Consider the following 22,268-nt stretch of genomic DNA (forward strand, 5'->3'; position numbering starts at 1 on the left):
AGTTGAAATAAAAATAATTATTTGTTTATAGAAATAAAATTAAGATTTTAAGTGAAAGCAAGTTTGTCCTGGCTTGCGGGGAGTACCTCAGTTGGTAGCATTGTCCCAATACACCAAGGTTATGGGTTTGATCCCCAGCCAGGGCACATACAATAAGCAACCAATAAATGCATCAGTAAGTGGGACAACAAATTGATACCTGTCTGTCTTTCTCTCCCTCTTTCCCCTCTTCACTCCCCACCTCTTTCCCTCTCCTCCTTTCCTCTTCTCCCCCTCTCTCCTTTCCTCTCTCTAAAATCAATGAAGAACAAAATGAAGTGAAAGCAAGTTTTATTGAATATTTGAGCAAATGTAGATTTAGATAAGTTAAACATTACTTCTAGCTAAATGACAAGAAATAAGAATGCCTGTTTGATTTAGTATTTCCTATCTTCCTCTTTTCTTTCCCTTCAGGAAAGGCTAGTAGGAAAAACCAGAAATGGAGAGGACCGGATGAAAACATTAGGGCCAATCTTCGTCAGTATGGTTTAGAGAAGTATTACCTTGATGTCCTGGTTTCAGATGCATCTAAACCTTCTTGGAGGAAGGGCACATATTTTGATGCAATTATCACTGATCGTAAGTTTGTTTTTATACAAAAGTAGGAGTAAATTAGTTTCCTAAAGTCATCACATTTAAAACACAAAATTTATCAACACGCACAAAATGCCAACTTGCACCAGTATCCCCCCACCCCGGACTTCTTCACATAGTGAAAAATGTATGAATATGGGGTAGGATAGCAATTTAATTAAGTCGTTAAGCGTTTACTGTTTAGTTTTCTTAAACTATGCATATTAAGTTGTCATTACTTTTTCTCTTCGTCTTATTTTTTGAAGCCTGTATTTGTTTGGCTATAATTGGTTATTAGTATACACACTGGAACCAAAATTTCATTTGCAATTAGGGTATCAAATTTTGAAGAAGAGTGTTTCAAATATCACACATATTTTCCATGTGTGAGCTCTTATTTTTTTGTAGTTCCTGTTTTCACTGGCATCTGCTTCTCATAGTTACAAGAAATTTGGGATTCCGTGAACCACTGGGCCTGTGAACACACTGAGCTTCAGGAATGTGCCTGAGACCTGTTTTCCCATGCTTCACGGGGTCTTGGGCTCTTCAGGCATCCTTTATAGGAACAGACGTGCCTTTTCCAAAGTATTTGGCAGGAACTCTGTAAATAGTGGCAAGTGTATTTATCCATTCATCTCAGCTCACTTTAATTCTTTGGTAACTTAGATCATTTCAAATCTAACAAAAGAAAAATTATCAAGGCATTATAATGTCTGTATGAATCTGCTTTATGAAAACTGGGCGACTTCTTAACAATCTGTTTGCTCTCATCTTGTATATTTACATAAAATACAATTTTTTCTCTGGTCAGCTGAGAGTAAATTGTATACGTCGTGGCCCTTTGCCCCTGTACTTTAGTGTGCATTTCCTAAGAATAGAGTAGTCTCTTAGATAGCCAAAGTACAGGTACTGATTTCAATAAAGCAGCACAGTATTGTCATCCAGTTTTGTCAGTTAACCCAATAATACTATTTATGCTATTATTTCCCTTCTAGTGTCAGGTGTTGCATTTAGTAATCATGTCTTGTAGGCATCCTTTAATTTGTAACACTTTCATGGCCTTTCTCTGGCTTTGTGACAGTGACATTGTTGAGGAACACACTGGCCTGCCTGCCTGCCTTCACAGAACTTTTCATTAAAGTCTTCCTCATGTTACACATTCTCAGCTGGAACGTTGCGTAGGTGAATATGTCCCTCTCAGGGTTTCGCAGCTAGAGGCACACGATGTCCATCCACCCCTCACTGGGGATTAGGTGGCTTTCGACCGACTATGTTACCTGTGTTTTAGCTCCGTATGGGATCAGAGAATCTACCAGAAGGACAGGTTCACAGAGGGAAACACCAAAGGGGATAGAAAAGTGGTGAGTGAAAGTTCAATATGGTGTGTTACTACTTTAAGAAGAAGCATGTTGCTTCTTTTTTGTTAATTCAGTTTAACAGCCTTAAAGTTTTTCACTGATTTTGAAATTTTGTTTTCTTTGTCTAGTCCAGAAAGCCACGTTCCTGTTTCCTTGAGTTACCATCTGAGTGATATGTTTTTTGACCTGTTAAACTTTGCAGCTGAGACCCTCATATTAGGTGGAAGACTAGTCTATTGGTTACCAGTGTACACACCAGAGTATGTAATATTAAATAATTTTACTTTTGGTTTCATTTTTCTATGGTGTTTGTATATCTAGTATATATTTTTTTCCTATCTAATTGCAGTCAGGATAAATATCTTTGTGTTTAGGATATATGATGGTATTTGTTTACCTACATATATGTATAAAACAAGCCCTGTTCTCTTATTGATTGAATTACTTTGACCTTTTTATTTTATGTCAGGGTTTCGTAAACTATGACCTGTGGGGCAAATACAGTCCTCAGCATGTGTTTGTAAGGTTCTTGAGCTAAGACTGGTTTTATGTATTTTTTAAGGGTTAAAAAAATGTGACCGACACATACGAGGCCCACAAAGGCTAAAATGTTTACTCTCTGGCCCTTGAGAGAAAAAGTTTGCCAGTCCCGATTGTGTGCCACACTTACCTAAGTGTCTGCTACAGCTGTTCGGTGGCTGTTTTTCCAGGCCACAAATAGGTGATTTTGAACAACTTAGCTGAGTGATTCATATATCTACTAATAGCCACCTTTAATATATATTGGCTATTATGATCACCTTAAATGCAATAAATTTTTTTAAAAAGCTAACAGCAAAATAAAAGCTCTGCATATATTTAAGGCCCAGAGTATATTCAACATTATTAGTTTGGGTTTTATTATTCAGTAATTATTTATAAACAGAGCTATGTATTGTACATCAACAATGAAAGATAAAGTATCTTGAACAAGAAAAGATCTTTACTTAAAATATGTATAATATATAATAATAAATATTATTTAATGATTATGCTATTACAGTTATCTCAATTTCCCTCCTATGCCTCCTTCCTCCCGGTATGCCCATTCCCTCCAGCAATCACCCCCACCCCCAACCCTACCCCAGTAGATGTCCATGGGTCACTCATATAAGTTCTTTGGTTCCTCCATTTCCTATACCATTTTTAACATACTCCTGTCTATTTTGTACTTACCAGTTACCCTTCTTATTCTCTGTACCGTTTCCCCCATTTTCCTCCTCCCTCCTTCCCTGCTGATAACCCTCCAAATAATCTCAATATCTGTGATTCTGTTTCTGTTCTGGTTTTTTGCTTAGTTTGGTTTTTTTAGATTCAGTTGTTGATAGTTGTGACTTTGTTGTCATTTTAATGGTCATAGTTTTGATCTTTTTCTTAGACAAGTCCCTTAACATTTCATGTAATAATGGGTTGGTAATGATGAACTCCTTTAGCTTTTCCATGTCTGGGAAGCACTTTATCTGCCCTTCCATTGTAAATGGTAGCTTTGCTAGATAGAGAAATCTAGGTTGTAGGTCCTTGCTTTTCATCACTTTGAATACTTCTTGCCAGTCCCTTCCAGCCTGCCAAATTTCTCTTGAGAAATCAGTTGGCAGTCTTATGGTACTCCTTTGTAACTGTCTTCCTCTTGCTGCTTTTAAGATTCTCTCTTTATCTTTAACCTTTGGCTTCTTGATTAAGATGTGTCTTGGTGTGGTTCCCTTTGGGTACAGCTTATTTAGGACTCTCTGTGCTTCCTGGACTTCCTGGAAGTCTATTTCCTCGACCAAATTGGGGAAGTTTGCCTTCATTATTTTTGCAGATAGATTTCCAATTTCTTGCTCTTTTTCTTTTCTTTCTGGCATCCCTCTGATTTGGATGTTGGTACGTTTGAAGAAATCCCAGAGGGTCCTTATACCCTCCTTTTTTGAATTGTTTTTTCTTCTGGCTCTTCTGGTTGAATGCTTATTTCTTCCTTTTGTTCCAAATCATTGATGTGAATCCTGGCTTCATCTCATCACCTGCACGTATTTCTTTATTTCACTTAATGTAACCTTCATTCCTTCCTTTATGTTGTTGCTATACTCAGTTCTCTGAGCATCTCGATCACCAGTGTTTTGAACTGTGCGTCCAGCAGGTTGGTTATCTCAATTTCGTTTAGTTCTTTTTCTGGGGTTTTGTTTTGTTATTTCATTTGGGCCATAATTCTTTGTCTGCTCAATTTGGCAGCCTCCTTATGTTTGTTTCTGTGTAATAGGTAGAGCTGCATTGACTCCCTGATTTAGTAGCGTGACCTGTTACAGAAAAGACACCTGTAAATTGTGTGTGGCGCAGCCTTAGGTAGTTGCCAGGGCAGGGCAACCCGCTTCACTGCTTTGAGGCTCTGTGTGGGGGGAGGACTTGGTGAGGGGACAGTGCCGCTGCCTGGCCTCTAGAGGTTTGCCGGGCTTATGTGCTGTGCAGCTGGCACCCTTCCAGCTGTTGCCCTGGTGCTGAATCCCAGAGAAGGTGCGTCTGTGTACTTTTTAAGTCCATCTGGGCCCTTTAAGCCTAGTCTCCTGAAAATCCAACAGTTTCTTCCTCCTCTCTGATCCCCATTGCTTTTTATAGCCAGATGTTATGAGGATTTATCTTCTCAGCTCTGGAACCATGGGCTATGTTGTCTAGCCTGGGACTGGGATCGCTTACTTCCAAGGTATCCCTCTCGATATTTATCCACCACATATGAGTGTGGGTACTGCCCCTTCTGCTGCAGCTGTCTCTCTGTGCCGCACTGCATCTCCATGCGTCTCCGCCTGTCTCCGCCTGTCTCCGCCTGTCTCCGCCTGTCTCCGCCTGTCTCCCCCTCCTACCCTTCTGGATGAATGTGGCTTCTTTAAATCCTTGGTTGTTGGACTTCCATGCAGCTTGATTTTCTGATGGATTGGGGTGATATTTGTTTTGAGGTCTAGTTGTAATTCTTTCTGTGGTTGTGCAAAGAGGCAGTGTTTTTGTGTACACCTTCATCTTGATTGTAAGTCAAGAAAAGATCTTTAGATTGGCAAGATAGTAGCTCAAAATTGGGCCATTTCTTTAATCTGCCATAAAAATCCTTTTTAAAAAATTATTTTAAGCAAGTAACCTTGCTGCTGGAATTCAGCTTGTCTAAGGCAAAAACCACTTTTGCATAGAAATAAATAAATGTGCTCTTCTCTGAAAATATTAATAAAACTACATCTGTCACTTTACCTACCAGACACATGGGAGCTGGCAGGATGTTGAATTATGTGAACATAGCACTGGGAAGAAAGAAACCAATAAGCTAGCTGTTTGTTAACTTTAGAGGTCATTTTACTCCTTGGAATTAATTTTCCTTATTTCTAAATGAAGAGGTTAAATGAAATTAACACTGATAACAAAATACAAACCCAGTGTTAAGGAGTCTTGGCATGAATGTGTAGTCTGATCAGCTGATAAACAAATACTGACCAAAGGTGGGCCAGGTCTTTGTAACTTCCAATACAGTGCTTATAAAACAAACAGCAAAAAACAGCACAGCTTCCAAGTGCCATTATGAAAAGACAGGTTTAACACTGTTCTGACATGCTTTTTGTGTAATTCTGTACAGTGAATGTAAGAAAAATAAGAATTACATGTTATAATCAAGTTCAGGTACTATTTCTTAAACCAGGATATTTTGAAAAAGTATAAGGCATAGTAAAAACAAAATACTACCTAAAAGCTTAGTTATTTGTGAAGGATTGTTGGAGCTAATGATTGAAAAGTTTGTTTAAAGTGCAGTGAAGAAGCCACCACTCTGAGTGGCAGCTTCTGTTTCTTTCCCTTTAGTCTAGATTTCTTCCACTCTAGTGTATCAGATTTTCTTGCCCAAGTTAGGATACTCTGTACACTTTATATCTTTTCTCCCTTGTTCATTCTGTCCCCATCACTTGATTTACCCTTCTCCCTCAACTGGTAGAATTCTAGTCATCTTCCAAGGCCTGCCTTAATTGTCACCACTTTGACATTTTTCTAGCCCTTCTCAGCATAATGACTGACTGACCAGTCCTTCATCTGTGCCCTCGCAGTGTGTTCTTATCACTCAGAGGCTTGCACCATAAAATCACTGACTGTTGTTGTTTGTGGGTTGTTTATTCATAGTTTCAACTACTGGGAAGTGACCCTGAAGATCTGTGTAACAGTCATTTGGACAGGGCGTAAGTTCGACTCCTCTGGGTTTGATGTTATAGGAGTTGCTGAGTTACTGAGTGTAGCTGTTTGCCCAGGTTCCGCATATCTGTGTAGTGTCGTGTTCTGTTGTCACTGCTCACAGATAAGGGTCTTGAAGTGATTAGAAACAGTTCCTTCGTGAAAGATGCACTTTAATACAGATCCAGCTGATAGTTCTCATGACTAAAATGCTGAAAAAGTGAAGAAATCTAGTAAAGTGCCTCAAGGTGGAAGTTGGAGCTCAGATTTAATTGTAATAAAACAAATTTTGTGGCTCAGAGCAGTGAACAGAACATGTTTTTCATCTCTCATCTAGGGAACAGAAAAAAGTGATTCCTTAAACTGTTTTCAGTAAGTGCTTCAATCAACACAAAATCTGTTTCTCAAATGGGAGGTGAAACCGTGGTGACATTTTAAAATAGCCTGAGGCTTGAAGATTCACAAGAAAATTAGTGACTTTCAAAACTGATTCATGGAAAAGATAGGGGCCTATATACATAGGGTTTGTTTTTTTTTAGCTTTTATTAAAAAATTAAAATATAATGTATATGCCATGCAAGTCACTCTTTTAAAGTGTACAAGTCCACTTGGTTTTTAGTATATCCACAAAGTTATGCAACCATGCCATTATCTAACTCCAGAACATTTTTATTAACACAAAAAGAAACATTGTACACATGAGAAATATCTATCACTTCTGTCCCTGGCAACTACTTATCTGTCTCCATGGGTTTGCCTATGCTGGCTGATTTGGATTTCAAATAGATGCTTGCATCGTAGAGGATAGTAATAAAAATAGAATTAAGATAGGGTACTAGACTATCATAATAGTCCCAGCATAGTACAGATTTATTGCCTCTAATAGTTTGCACAGAGTTCATTACTATGAAATATACTGAGAAATATATAGTAGAGAATTTTTGAACTGCTATTTTTTTAGTGTGGTATTTTGGAAATATACTGTTCAATTGGTTGGTTCATTAATATAATAGAGCAGTGGTTAAAAACAAATCATTACTGATAATAATGACCCAAATGATGTTCCTTCCTGCTTAAACTTCAAGATCAAGTTAGAACAAGAATCTAAAACATGTACATACTTTTTTCTGCTCTTAAGCCAAAAATTAGTGACATAGTTTTAGCAGTTTACCAAAAGTTATGTTATAAATATTAATTAAAATTGTATTGGTTTCGTGCTTCTGGTTTGATTTATAAGTTTATTTTTGGTTTTATAGGTATATAAGGGATATAAACATGAGGAATTTATCTCTAATTTATGTTTGTATATATTTTAAGTAATGTTTTAGTAAAAATACTTTGTAAGCTCCACCAGGAAATAAACTCTTTCCCTTCACAAAGGGTGCATGACTAAGTTTGACAAACGGTTTCAGATGTCTGTGAACCCTGGTGTTCAGAAGCGTACATTTGAGGCTCTGTCCTACCACTTTTTATTTTAATATGCCAACCATGGTGTAGAATGTATTCCTTCATATCGTAAATGCTTTACATGAAGACGTCAAATTTGATTTTAATTAATGTTGTAGAAGTACAGCCTTTCTGGCAATATAGTGAACATTAGAGAATTACTAGATGAGGTGAAATCTGAAATGGTCATGACTTGTCGGAATCCCCTAAGGAAGGAGGCAGAGAATGACTTCAAGAGAATTCCTTCCACTGATAGTAGAGAGAAGTGCATGATGAATGTTGCTTGCTGAGTGGGTGATGAAGGTTTTGAGCATGTGGTTGAGGTAATGGGGAGAGCTCCTTGAAGGTCAGAAAGACCTAGAGAAGTCAGTGAAAGACTTCTGGTGAGGAAGACACCGTGGATGTGTTGTAATACCGGCTAGATGAGATGGATGTCCTTTACATAAAGTGCTGATCAGCATCTTTCCCATTTTGGATCAGAGCTTTAAAGTTCCCCATGTGATACACATTTCCAGAGAGTATCCAGAAAGATACACAGATTTGCAAAGGGAAAATAAAAACTGGCAATCACTGTGTTGTTTAATGGTACTCATACCTCCTGAACCCTCTCCCCCATTGCTCTTCTGCATCCTGCTCTGTAGTTGTTTTCACCACGTCTATCACCTGTTTTTTCTCCCAAGATTAATACCAACAACCTGCCAGATGTCAGGTTCTGAACTCCTGCAGTCTGACTGTCCTGCTTTCTGGGTGTCGTCATCTCCAGTCACGAGGTGCCTGTGCCGCGCAGCCATTTCTGCGGCTCGTTATTGTCGCTTCTGTTTGATTTCCTGGTGCCGGTGACCAGAGAACTGACGTCAGCTGTTTCTTTTAGTGGTAGTCTATCGAAAAGTCTTATAAGTAACCTTAGTCCTGTGTTTTTACAAAGTTAATGGAGATCTCCAGATGCGGGGGCAAAATTTTATAGAGGAAAGTACATACTGTAATAGACTTTATACTTTGGGAAATTATAAATCTCCTGATGAGTCAGTCTCATGAATGTCAAGTTGTTGTAGGGTGTATTTCTGTCTTTTAGGTGCTCTTGTGGGATCTTTAGGATGGAATTATTGTTGTCTCATATTTTTGTGGTTTAAATTCTTGGCATTCTTCAATAAAACATGTTTATATTCTCATTCTCATTCCACAGGCAAAACAAACTCCTTTTTTTGAGATGTGGTAATATTAAAATACTTTGGTTTTTAAAAATCCAGATTGTTTATGTATTATGTGAACAGCGTATATAAAGTAAAATGGTCCAGCATGCAGTGGGAGGTCTCATACCACACTGGATAGCCCCATGACCATCCTGTGTGGGGTGTACCTGCGAGTGTTCCTAACAGTCGTGTTCTTTCTCCAGATACACTGTTGACATGGTGCCCTGGCATCCTTGCCTGAAGCTTATTAGCAACTGTGAACAGAAGCTTTCCAGTCACACATCAAGGCGCTTGATAACAATGGAAAAAGTGAAGAAATTTGAGGTAAATTATTATAGTACTTTTGGGATAAATTCTGGAAGCATCAGAAGTCTATTTTTTTAGTTTTCCTGTAGCAGAATTTTGAATGTTAGTCCCTGATTAAAAAAAAAGAATCAATGAAGTCAGGAAAAAGCAGAAGGGGAAGGGGTTTGTGGCCTTTGGTGGGGTTAGAGGGTGGAAGTAGGATGTGGAAGTTGAATGGAAGAGTAGAATTAAAGTGACCTTAACTCCTCAGGCTTTATTTGACATTCTTGTTGCTAACTCAGTTATGAAACAGAGCACTCTTAATTAAGTATCATTTAGTTAGCAATCTTCTAGTTTTCTACTGTTTTTTTTTTTTTCCAGAAGTATAACCTGCTTGATTGCAGACTGTTCGGAAGAGAAAATGGCACTTTGTATAAGTGAGACAGTAATTCCCCCATCAGTCAGGGTGCAACGTGGTCTTCTTTCTTCTTCTCTCCCTCTGCCCTCTCCCTCCTGCACACTTCAGCTGGACAAGAAAGCACAAAGCACCTGCAATATTTTGTGTCCAGATCAGAACAGAATTGATATGAATAATGCCTCATAATGGAACTTAATTCCATTATGCACAGAATGCTCTTTGGGCCCTACTTACCCTGATTGACAGCCAAAGCCTTCCCAGTTCACTAGAAACTGAGGCAAGCCCCATCTTTGCTTTGGGTCTGTAGGGTGAGCAGAAAAGAACAGAAGGTTACTGCCTTGGAATTTAGTGATGTGAGCATCTTTTCATGTATCTTCTTTGGAAAAATGTCTGTTTAGATCCTCTGCTCATTTTTTAATCAGATTTTTTTTCCTTTTTTTGGCTATTGAGTTTTATGCATTCTGTGTATATTTTAGATATTAACCCCGCATCTCATCTGTGATTTGCAAATATTTTCTCCCATGTAGTACATTGTTTTTTTCATTTTGTTGATGGTTTCCTTTGCTGTGCACTGTGCAGAAACTTTTTAGTTTGATGTAGTCCCCCTTGTCTATTTTTGCTTTTGTTGCCTGTGCTTTTGGAGTCAGATCCAAAAAAGTGCCAAGACCTTTGTCACGGAGTGTATGGCATGGCCTATGTTTCCTTCGAGGAGGTTTATAGCCTTAGGTCTTACAGTTAAGTGTCTAATCCATTTTGAGTTAATTTTTGTGTGTGCTGTAAGACAGTGGTCTAGTTTCATTCTTTTTCATTTGGCTGTCCGGTTTTCCTAATGCCCTTGATTGAAGAGACTTTCCTCTCCCCATTGTGTATTCTTAGCCCCTTTGTCATAAAGTTGACCATGTTTGCATGGGTTTATTTTTGGGCTCTCTGTTCTGTATGTACCTGTTTTTATGCCAGTACTATACTGTTTTGATTACTCTGGCTGAGTAATCAATCTAGTTTGAAATGAGGACATGTGATACCTCCTTCTTTGTTCCTCTTTGTCAAAGTTCCTTCTGCAACTTGGGGTCTTTTGTGGTTACATACAAATTTTTAAGACTGTATGTTCTATTGCTGTGAAAAGTGCCTTTGGAATTTTGAAAGGACTGCGCTGAACTTGTAATATGAACATTTTAACAATATTAATTCTTTCAGTCTACAAGATATCTTTTTATTATTTGTTTCTTCAATTTCTTTCATAAGTGTCTTATAGTTTTCAGTGTAGAGGTATTTCACATTCTCGGTTAAATTTCTTCTTAGGTTTTTGATGCAATTGTAAATGGGATTATTTCTTATTTTCTCTTTCTGATGGTTCATTATTAGTGTATTGAAATATTGTTGATATTTGTATATTGATTTTTGTATCCTGCAACTTTACTGAATTTGTTTTATTAGTCCTACCAGGTTTCTGATGGGGTCTTTAGGGTTTTCTATGTATAATAACATGTCACCTGCAAATAGTGACAGTTTTCCTTCTTTTCAGTTTGAGTGCCTTTTATTTCTTGTTCTTGCCTAATTGCCCTGGAAAGGGTGGGCATTCTTGTTTTATTCCTGATCACAGAGGAAAAGCTTTCAGCTGTTTACCACTGAGTATGGTGTTAACTCTATGCTTGACATGTATGTCTTCTGTTACTTTGAAGCATGTCCCCTCTATACCCACTTTGTTGAGAGTTTTTATCTTAAATAGTTGTTGAATTTTGTCAGATGCTTTTTCTGCATCTATTGAGATCATCATGTCATATTTATTTTTCAGTTTGTTAATGTGTTATAGCACATTGATTGATTTGTGGATGTTGAACTATCCTTGCATTTCTGGAGTAAATCCACCCGATCATTGTGTATGATCCTTTTAATGTGTTGTTGAATTTGGTTTGCTAATATTTTGCAGAGGATTATTACATCTGTGCTCATCAGAGATACTGGCCTGTAAATTTTTTCTTGTGGTATCCTTGTCTAGTTTTGGAATCAGGGTAATGCTGCTCTCATAAAATGAGTTTGGAAGTGTTCCCTCTAATTTTTGGAAGAATTTGAGTTTAATTCTTTGATTGTTTGGTATAATTCACCAGTGGAGCCATGTGGTCTTGGACTTTTATTTGTTGGGAAGTTTTTGATTACTGATTAAACCTCCTTGCCAGCAACCTGTCTATGCACATTTTCTTTTTCCATGATTCAGTCTTAGAAGGTTGTATGTTTCTAGGTTGTCCAGTATGTTGGTGTATAATTGTTCATACTAGTCTCTTAAGGTCCTTTGTATTTCTGTGGTATTGGTTATAATGTCCCTTTTTTAAGTTTTCTGATTTTATTTATTCGTTGCTATTTTAATTGCAAAATTATAGACAATTTCACATTTGCTTTCCCATGAGTTTAATTTAAGAAAGTCTAGTATTTTTTTCCAAATTTACACTACTTTTCTAAGCAAATTGATTTGATATTCAGGAGAGGAAAAAGAGAATGATCTAAGAATGGTTCTGAGAATTTCTTTTCTACATAAAAACGATACAGGGCACTCACCTTAGATATTTTAAAGCTCGGAAGGCAGTAATTTTGGTTGCTTTTTATCATTTTACTTTTGTCCTTTTAAAATTTATTTTAAAAAATTATAAAGCCTAACCTCAAGTAATTTTTGAAATGGTCTTTATAAGATCAAATTTATTCAGTGACTTTTAACTAATATGGAGTTTACTCTGACTGTACTGTCTTGCTAAATTCATCATGTTTGTTTTTTAATTAATTACTTCATTTCTACCTTCTGTTTGTATGAGGAGAAGTGTATATAATTGCAGCGAGATCCCAGTCCTTCATAATGCAAGTGATGACATGAAATTGTCAAACAGTTCTTATACGCGTCTAACAAATTATTCTTGGGCTCTTTCAGCGTTGTTGATTTTGGCAATGGAAGACTATTAATTTTAGATTTTTACACTTTTGTGTACTGTATCTCTTCATATTTGATTTGTCACTTGTTAGGTTTAACTTCAGTATAACTTTTGGCCCACTTGATAGGTTGTTATAAAGTGTTCTCTCTGACCTCATTTTAAAATGTAAACATAAATGCAAAAACTGTCCAAAGAATATGGATGTTTCATAAAATTTTGTGTCTTTAGGTTATTGGCTATAGTTTTTAGATTAATTGAACATTAATGGTGAAGAAATTCTTGCCAACCATGTTAAAATTATGAGTATGCCTGATAAGAAAAGCTAGTTTTTTTGGTCAATATTCCTTGTTTATGTAGCCTGAAAGCCAAGGGAATGATAAGTAACACTTTAATAATACTTTATTGTTTACAGAGGTTTAGAACCATTGACCTAATTATCTTGCACATTTTTGAGCTTAGGAAGTAGCTGAGTTGAGACCAAAACACTTCTGTGTACTTGAAATTCCATATTCTTTTTTCTACATCATGTCACCTCATTACCTAAACACATTACTACCTTTAGAGTATACCAAGATTAAGAGGTAATATTTTTGAGTGGCATATTGTTAGTTTATTTTAAAGATAGTCTTTCCTTATCACTTGTGGTGTCATGGTAGAATGTGATTTGTTTTATTAGAACTTAATTTTCCTGTTGTTGCAACGTGTAGCTGGTGATGCTATATATGTGTGTGTGTGTGTGTATATATATGTGTGTGTGTATACACATATATATAGTTATGGTCACAGTGGTTACTCCTATAAAATATTTTCCTTTATGAAATTCATAAGAGAAAAATGTTCATCTTCCAGAGTTGCCTACAGCAGATCGGAATGCAAGTGTAATTAGTTACATGTCTTTAGTGAAAGTCTTGTAAAACAGTACTCTCTCAACCTTTCCTACCAGTATACTTGGATGGACAAAAGAGTAGCTAGAGTAGCCATGTTCAAGACTTCTTGAAGTGTTTTTTTATAGGTCTGTGCCACTTTTATACTCAGTAGTGCTTGTTTAAATATAAAAATTTATTTAATATTGCCATTGTATTAAGTGGACAATCGGGTGCCCTGTTTGAGGACTGAAGTATTGGCTAAGTTTTATTCTAGGTATTATAATATTGTGTAAATCAGTTGTCATTATCTTTTATAGCTAGCCAGAGTAGTTCAGATTATTTAAAATAAATAATATTGGAAGGTCATAGTGGCAGATGGTGAAAGTTAGTGTGATTTTTTTATTTTAGACTGAATGAAAGAGTCCAGTATCATGAAGGTAATGAATGCTTCATTAGTCAGAATGGAAGGTGGCCAAAACTGAGGGCTTGGGCTAAAGGACTTGAGATTTTGAAGCTGTGGAGGGAGAAAGAACAATTAACATTATAAATGTTTTACATGAGGAAGGGAGAGAAGAGACACTGAGGTCACTTGCTTGAGACAATGACTTATTGATGACTCGAAGTGGAACTAGTCTTTGTGATAAGTAGTGTATATGTTAGAATGATGGTAAAGTGATATTGCTGATGATAAACTGGTGTTTTGCAGACATAATGCTTGTTCCTGATTCCATTATGCATTATCCTTTCTCAGAATTAATGTCAGTAGTTGTTTTTTTCTTTGGCAGCTGTTTTAATTAAAGGTGTTTCCTTCTAGTTGACTTTTCTTTCTGAAATGTTTTTGAGTTTTGCTTGCCCATTCTGGGATGGTGGACATTTTCCTTATAATTAGAGCTGTGGAAGATTAGAGATTAGGTATGACGTATTCCTGTCATAAAACTAAAACATACCTGGTGGGAAGTAGATACTACTTCATCAGTAAGAAAAATGGGACAGGGTGACACTATGTAAGAACGTGGTAATTGGATATGAGCTCAGACTGGGTCCTAGTACAATATTCATTACCGTCAGAGTGTGAAAGTGTGTGTGTGTGTGTGAGAGAGAGAGAGACTGTATGAGAAAGAGAACTTTTAAAAATTATTTTGCAAAAACAAGTCAAGGAAGCTACTTGCATTATCTATAAATTATAAACATGTCTGAGAAAGGCTTATGAAAGCAAATGGAATCCTGGTGATGCTGCATATTATGTTGCATGGATTCAGTTTTAAGGATCATGTCATCTACTTGTGAATGACTTACTTTTGCTGTTAAAGATACTTTTCTTTGAATTTAAATCTTAGAGGGTTATCATTTTTATTAATTTTTTACTTCTGCAACTAAATCATTTTGTCAACCAAACTGGATTTTTTGTTAAGTTAATGCTACTGTAAGAGTTTTGAGTTATTCTTTCTGGCAAACCAGGAAAAAGCAAAAGTCATTCCCCTGCCAGCTCCAGGAAGGCAGTTATTACGATAACTGGGTCCTGCCCTGGCTGGCTTGGTTAGAGTGTCATCCTGATATGCCAAGGTTGCGTTTTGATCCCTGATCAGGACACCACATGAATAAAGAATGAGCTAATAAAGGCATAAATAAGTGGAACAACAAATCAGTGTTTCTCTGTTTCTCTCTCTGTTTCCCCCTCTCTCTTTCTAAAATTAGTAAAAAGATATCTGGGTCCTACTTATGGTACTTTTTGGATATGACTCTTGTAGGACAAGGCAGTTCACTGAAGGCAGAGCACCTGTTTTTTATGTTCAGCTCTAATGCTCATGTTTAATATATTTTCATGTATTTAAGTAGTCTTTACTGATACTACAGAATCTTAGGCAGAGGTCAGTTGCAAAATATAAAGTATGATCTGGGTGTCCAAGGTACGAATAGTTTAGAGAGATGGGAATTTTATGTGTGGAGTTGGCATAATCCTCGGGAATTTATTTTATAATTTTCATTTCAAAAATTTTCTACTTTGTGTATTTTTTGTATATGTTTTTATCATGTTATTTAATTTAGGATTATCTTTCTTGCATTATTCAAATGCAAACATGAACTTGTGTCTTCCTCCCACTCCATAACCCACCAAGAATTCAACCCTGAGATTTTAAGTCCCTTTCTTTGTCCATAATGTAAGTGTACTGTTTAATGAATAGTTACAAAGGGAACATCTGTGTGATGGCCACCAAAGTCAAGATTACTGAGTGATACAGCACCCCAGAAGCACCTCCTTTTGTGGCTATTTCTGATCGTAAACACCTCTCCCAGCAGGTGTAACCACTAATCTGACTCGAGTGGTGATCAGTTTCTATTTTCCTTTATGATAATTTCACTACCAAATTCATCCCTCAGCAGAGTAATGTTGCTCTTTATGTAAATGTATTTTATTAATTTTTCTTTTAATGGATTATGATAGTTTTAAAAAGTCACACAGGAGATAAATCGTCTCCAAATTAAAGTGAGGAAGTGTGTATGTGCCTGTACATGTTGTGGCCTTACATCCTTTGCTGCTTAGTTAGGGTTAGTACAGTTCTTAACTTTAATTAAATATTAGATATAGTAACTAAGTTGTCATTACACTTTTATCTGGTGTACTGTTTTAGTAATTGAGGTTAAGTTTTGAATTTTATGAAATTACAGATTTTAGTGTAGAGGGTGTAGAAAGTATTCATAGTGCTGCGTCCTCACGACAGCATGAATATCCATGGTATTTTCTTTACGGTTAGAAAGAAATGGTGCTGAGTGCCAGATGTAGAAGTTTAATTCATAAAAGTCTACTCATTTTCAGAACTCTAGATATGAAGATTTTTATATAAAAATATTTTAATAGACTTTAGATAATTTAATATCTTGCAGACTAATGAATTTTTTTAAAGGTACAGACTATATGTCAGTACCTAATTTAGAGATGAAGATTTTCAGCCTTACCTTGTTCCAATTAAGAATAGTACTAGAGGTTTCTCTTAATAGTATTAGATGCCAGACTTTTGACCTCCTTGTCCTTGGTTTGGAAATGGCCTAGTGCTGTTTATAGTTGTATAACTTTAACACAAGTGGTTTCTATAGCTACTGTCCAGTACAGATGCAGAACAGTGGGGAGCTCTGATAAGGGGAGCAGGATTTTTAAACAAAAGCCGGACATGGGTAATTACCCCGGAGCTGAACTGAGGCCCGTTCTGTTCAGCACTGTCATTTCTATCTCCTTTCACTCTCTGCTGATTACAGGAGAGAAGATCCACCCACCGTTTTTCTCTTCCATCTCTCTGCTTTCTTCCTCTCACCTTACTTAAGAATGTATATCAAAGCTTTAAAATTTCATGAGTCCAAAAGTTTCTTGACAAAATTAGATGAGGATTGCCAGTTTGGTGGCTTTACTATGGTGAGAGCATCATTGGTTTTCACTTATCACAGAGTAAGTTTCTTAAGCCATTTGTATTCAAGTGTTTGCAGTGAAACTGCTGTTTTGTATAAACTACTGTCACTTTGAGAATATAAATGACTTAATGTTAAAACTAGTGAGGTAGGAGAAATCATTATCTCATTGTCAGGAACTGTCAGTAACAAACAGGACAACTTAAACCCGACCTGTAATTAAAATAAAAGCCATTTGGTTTTCTTCTGAATAGTTTTCAACTTCATCCCCAAAGTGACACCTTTTGGGGGGAAATCTCTTGTTTCTAAACATTAATTTTATAAACTGATGATTATCCTTAGGTATTTCCACCGACATTTGGGGGATTCTATCAAAGTGACCCTTGGCAGGAAAGGGACAGTGAGAGCATTTGGCTTCAGTCAGAATGTGGGTGGGGACTGGAGTGACAGATGCGGCAGCAGAGCTGGGCCTCTAGCGTGTAGTAGAGGGTGGGGTGGGGCCAGGGAAGCTGAGGGAATCACACCGGACGACTCCTTTTTCCTCTCTGAAGAAGGATTTAAGATTTTGCCGGGGAGTGAATAAATGGATATCAATGTAAGGTCTTGAGGACAGTGAAATTTTAAGAGACATGCTATGAGAAAAGAAAAAAACTAGTTTTTACATTTATGTATTTTTCATCTGTTTATGTTTTCTTTCCTGATTCAATCACATGTCCCCTCTGGGAAAAACTGTGGCTTTCATCACTCAGCGTGTATTTTTGGAACCATTTGCGTGAGGTGTTGGGATTACACAGACTGGTAAGGTGTAGGGAGACCTTACCCTAGAAAACTTGGACACTGGGAGAAGCGGCCACCCAGCCCACTTCAACGTGATGTGCTTGCTTCTGTGCAAGGTGCTGCTACGTAAACACCAGGGTGCACCTGCCTGAGATGGTGCTTCGGCCAAGAGAGGAGGCCCACATTTTGAACAAAGATGCAGAGACTGAGAGCGGTGTGGCGCATTGAGGGAACTCCAGACCTTTAACGTGAGAGCATACTGTGTAGTTGGGGGAGGAATGGTTGGAGACACAGTGGGAAACCAAAGGGATTCTTAGCGTTGAGGTCTTTACACACCAGAGTTCCAAGTTTATCTTTTCGGTGCTGGCAAGCCCATGAGGATATCAGGAGAGCAGAAGAAGTTTTAATGGAAGTCACTGATGCTTTACTGTGCAGGCAGGTGTGAGTCGTGGAAAGATAACCTGTGACACTAGTGTTGGCCCCTGGCGCGGTCATGCAGAGATGGGCGGCTTACACTAAGGAAGGCAGGATTGGAGGTCTAGAGGAGACAATAGAATGAGAGTGTGGGGGAGATAGACAGGCGGGAGCTGATGACCGGTTAGATAGATAACCTGGGTGAGGGAGACAGTAATAAAGGATAACTGTCAGAAGTCTGGGTGGCAGTTTTGCATGTCGTTGTACCCATTCCCCCTCTCCCGGAAGGACACGGTGCAGTGCCCCTTTTCTGGGCTGCTGCAGCAGTCTGCCAGCCAGCTTACCACCCTCTGCAGTTCAGCCTGTCACTGTATTTTACATAGCAGCCACAGTATCTCTGAGAATGTAAATAAATAAAGAAACTTCTCTGCTTGAAAGTCATCAGTGACTTTCTGTGGTATTTAGAATGTAATTAAAAATCCTTCAGATAACCTTTAAAACTAATTTGGTCTGCTCCTGGCCTGTCTCTCCAATTTCATTTTGAGCCGCTTTTCCTTTTGTTTACCAAGCGTTAGCCGCGCTGGTCTGCTTTCTGTTCCTGGAATGTACTTTCCTCTCTCTAGTCTCCGAGTCTTCTCCATTGTGTTCCTCTCTCATTGTGCTTCGCAGAATGTTTTCTTACCCCATCTTTCTGTGAGTACTTTTAATCCATTCTTTAGGTCTGAGATAGATGTCCCTTCCTTAGGGAAGCCTTTCTTGTCCATTTTCTTCACTCCGTCTAACTAGGTGTCTCCTTATATTCTTATGGTACCCCCTCTTCTCAGTGTTTTGAATCACAGTTGCAAGTATACGTTTGTGTATTGTTTAATGCCTGTTTCCCACTAGTACCTTAGATCTGGGTTCACGGACCTTGACTGTTTTGCTCATCACTCAGTAAATATTTATTGATTATTTTGGACCTTCCCAGAATAAAAAAAAATCAAATTTAACAGTATTTTAATTACCCATTTGAGGGAAGAGTAGGAACATATAATTATGGCTAGCTAAAAGTTTTCTGTTTGAGAATTTACTGAATTTTATTATCCTGACATCACTCTTTAAAAATTGTGTTACAAAAACCTTCTAATCCCTTGGTATCTAGGCCTCTTTTCTCAGGAAAAGCAAACCGAAAAAGCAGCTGAATGACCATACTATGGAAAATCGTAACATCTTTCCTCTGTTTAAGGAGGAGATGGTACTGAAGTGTGGCAGGTTTCGGGGAGAAGGCACTAATTCCTAGAAGGACTGCCTCACCTAAGTGGACTTCTCAGTGAGGTCATCGATGACGCCCCGTTTGGGAGGCGCTCTTCCATACATCTTTCTCATGGTGTGATCCAGAGTGTCACTCGTTCCATTTGAAGTGTCCGTTTCAAACGTCACTACAGAACAGAGTTTTGTTTCTTTCTCGAGAATTTGTTTCCCTGTAAGTTATTAAGTTATAACTGGTTAAAGTACTTGCCTTTTAATATCTTTTTGGGGGGTTTTGTGGCACTCTGTTTTGGTGTAGGGATAATTGTACAAATAATTAAGGAGTAACTTGAATAAGGTCTAGTTGTGTACTCCTTCTGGAGAACACTGCAATTCCAGGTTGGCCATAGATGGCAGTTCACTTTAGAGTCACCGAGGTGAATATGTGTTTGTATGTTTCCACACCATTCTCTTAAAAATGGGATGAATAAATAAATGCTCATGCCCCCTGAAGAAAAATAGCCATCCTGGTCACGTTGGTGCTCTCTGACTCTAGATGTTTATAGTAAGTCAGACTGAAACGGTGAGGGACAGAGAGCTCTCCTGACAGTCAGGTGTGGTCAGCCCTGTTGTCAACTGTCTTCACCCACATCAGGAAATACTGTAAAGAAGGATTTACTCTGCTTCTGCCAGCAGAGGGCAGTATACACATACAAGTTCACTGCAGTTGGAAAGGCCTTCTTTGGTTTCTTTGGCAAGTGTGTTAAAATTCCTCGAGTGGTTTATGTTTAGAATTAGCAGTACTGATGGGACAGGAAATTGGCTGGGTGGGACAGTGGTTAAAGGGGTTCTGTCTAAAAGTTTTGATGTGAAATATGTGCTACCATAATGTTGCTGTTCAGTGAGGAATGTTCTCTAAATGTCAAACTCCATTTTGAAGGACTCACCAATCTACCATGTGGGATGTTAACTCTTTAACCATTGTTTTGTTGTAATTTCTACTGAAAAAAAAAAGAGAGAGAGAGAGGGAGAGAAAGAGAGAGAGAAAAGAAGTGATGGAAGAAGCATGAGTTTTGAAGTCTGATCTAGGCTACCATTCTGCCAATGCTACCTACTAGTTGGGTGACCTATGGCAAATTATTTAAACTCCTTAAGTCTCCCTTTCCTTGTCTGCAAAATTTAGATAACAATCTGCTGTGAAAAGAGGCAGACAATTTATAATAGATTTATAGAATACACATAGTTGTAAATATTTATGAGTTACTTGCTTGAATCAGAACTTGTGTATTTCTTGCTATATTTACAATTGCTGTTTGTCTTACAAGATTAAGTGATCGGTCTGAATGCTGTGCATTTCCATTATGTAGCATAGATTTCCCTACTCTTAATTAAGAAACTCTTAATTTTTGTTATAAAAAGTTGACAAACAACATAAAATGGAGTAAAAATAGCCTCTTCAACAAATGGTGTTGGGAGAACTGGACAGTCATGTGCAAAAAAATGAAACTTGAGCACCAACTTACACCATATACAAAAATAAATTCAAGGTGGATAAAAGACTTAAATATAAAACGTGACACCATTAAAGTCCTAGAGGAGAACGTAGGTAGGAAAATCTCAGATATTTCACGAAGAAACTTTTTTAGTGATATGTCCCCCAGAGCAAGGGACATAAAGGAAAGAATAAACAAATGGGACCTCATCAAAATTAAAAGCTCCTGCACAGCTAAAGAAAACAGTATCAAAATTAAAAGAGAACCAACTGTATGGGAAAACATATTTGCCAATTATACCTCAGACAAGGGTTTAATCTCCAAAATATATAAAGAACTTACAAGACTGCACTCTAAGAAGACAAGGAATCCAATTAAAAAAGTGGGCAAAGGACTTGAACAGACACTTCTCCAAGGAGGACATACAGAAAATCCAAAGACACATGAAACGATGTTCAATATCACTAGCTATCAGAGAGATGCAAATTAAAACCACAATGAGATACCACTTCACACCAATAAGAATGACCATCATAAACAAAGCAACAAACAACAAGTGTTGGAGAGGTTATGGAGAAAAGGGGTCCCTAGTGCACTGTTGGTGGGACTGCAGACTGGTACAACCACTATGGAAAGCAGTATGGAACTTCCTCACAAAACTGAAAATGGATCTGCCTTTTGACCCAGCAATTCCACTGCCTGGACTCTATCCTAAGAATACTCAATCACCAATTCAAAAGAACCTATGCATCCCAATGTTCATAGCAGCACAATTTACAATAGCTAGATGCTGGAAGCAACCAAGATGCCCATCAGTAAATGAATGGATCAAAAAACTGTGGTACATTTACACAATGGAATTCTATGCAGCAGAAAAAAAGAAGGAGCTCCTACCCTTTGCAACAGCTTGGATGGAGCTGGAAAACATTATGCTAAGTGAAACAAGCCAGGCAGTGAAAGACAAATACCATATAATCTCACCTTTAACAGGCACCTAAACAACAAAACAAAGAAACAAGCAAAATGTAACCAAAGACACTGAAATAGAGGACAGGCTGACAGTGACCAGAGGGGAGAGAAGAGGGACTTTCAGGGGACATTGGGAAGGGTTCACAGGAACAAACTTAAAGGACACATGGTCATAAACTAAGGGGAGGGTGGTAATGGGAGGGAAGTGGGGAGGGTTGGGAGAGGGGCTGGATTGGGAGTAAAAGGGAGAAAACTGTATTTGAACAATGATTAAAATAAAATTTTAAAAAAAGTTGACAAACAGTAGACTATGCAATCAGTAATCCAATATTTTATTAATATCTCTTTAATCACTACAGTGCTCCAAAATTTAGCCAGGAGTTATGAAATTTGAGAAAGGTGATCTGTAATCCTTCAGTGCCAGAGTTTTCTTTCTTGGCATTTCCTATTTCTTTGTGTGTTCCTATTTTCTGTGAAGTGTTTCTTGCTTACTAAAAATTGGTAGAACTCAAGGTCCTCAAGGTCTGTACACATAGGTCTACTGGTAGACAGAATTGGAAGTGTCAGGAAAACCAGAGGCCAAACGCTGGGACTGGGACAAATTTGAGTTGCTGCAGGACGTCAGGGGCTGTGTTGCTCGAGGACACTCTCGTCCTCTCAAGTGGGCACTTCGGCCTTCGCGATACTGATTTG

The 22,268-nt window shown here is 37.8% G+C and overlaps 1 protein-coding gene across 2 annotated transcripts in view; it reads left to right on the forward strand.

Moving 5' to 3' along the window:
- Positions 1-22,268, forward strand: part of TRMT11 (tRNA methyltransferase 11 homolog) — a 46,502-nt gene that overhangs the window by 20,345 nt on the left and 3,889 nt on the right. For both annotated transcript variants that reach the window (XM_045843392.1, XM_045843393.1), the window contains 4 exons: positions 454-618; positions 1,901-1,973; positions 2,099-2,230; positions 9,016-9,136. In XM_045843392.1, the coding sequence (XP_045699348.1) occupies positions 454-618; positions 1,901-1,973; positions 2,099-2,230; positions 9,016-9,136 (491 nt within the window). The remainder of the gene's footprint in view (positions 1-453; positions 619-1,900; positions 1,974-2,098; positions 2,231-9,015; positions 9,137-22,268) is intronic.

This window comes from Phyllostomus hastatus, unplaced genomic scaffold (assembly GCF_019186645.2).
Source record: "Phyllostomus hastatus isolate PE091 unplaced genomic scaffold, TTU_PhHast_1.1 phas_contig_40, whole genome shotgun sequence".
In the NCBI taxonomy this organism is placed as follows: Eukaryota; Metazoa; Chordata; class Mammalia; order Chiroptera; family Phyllostomidae; genus Phyllostomus; species Phyllostomus hastatus.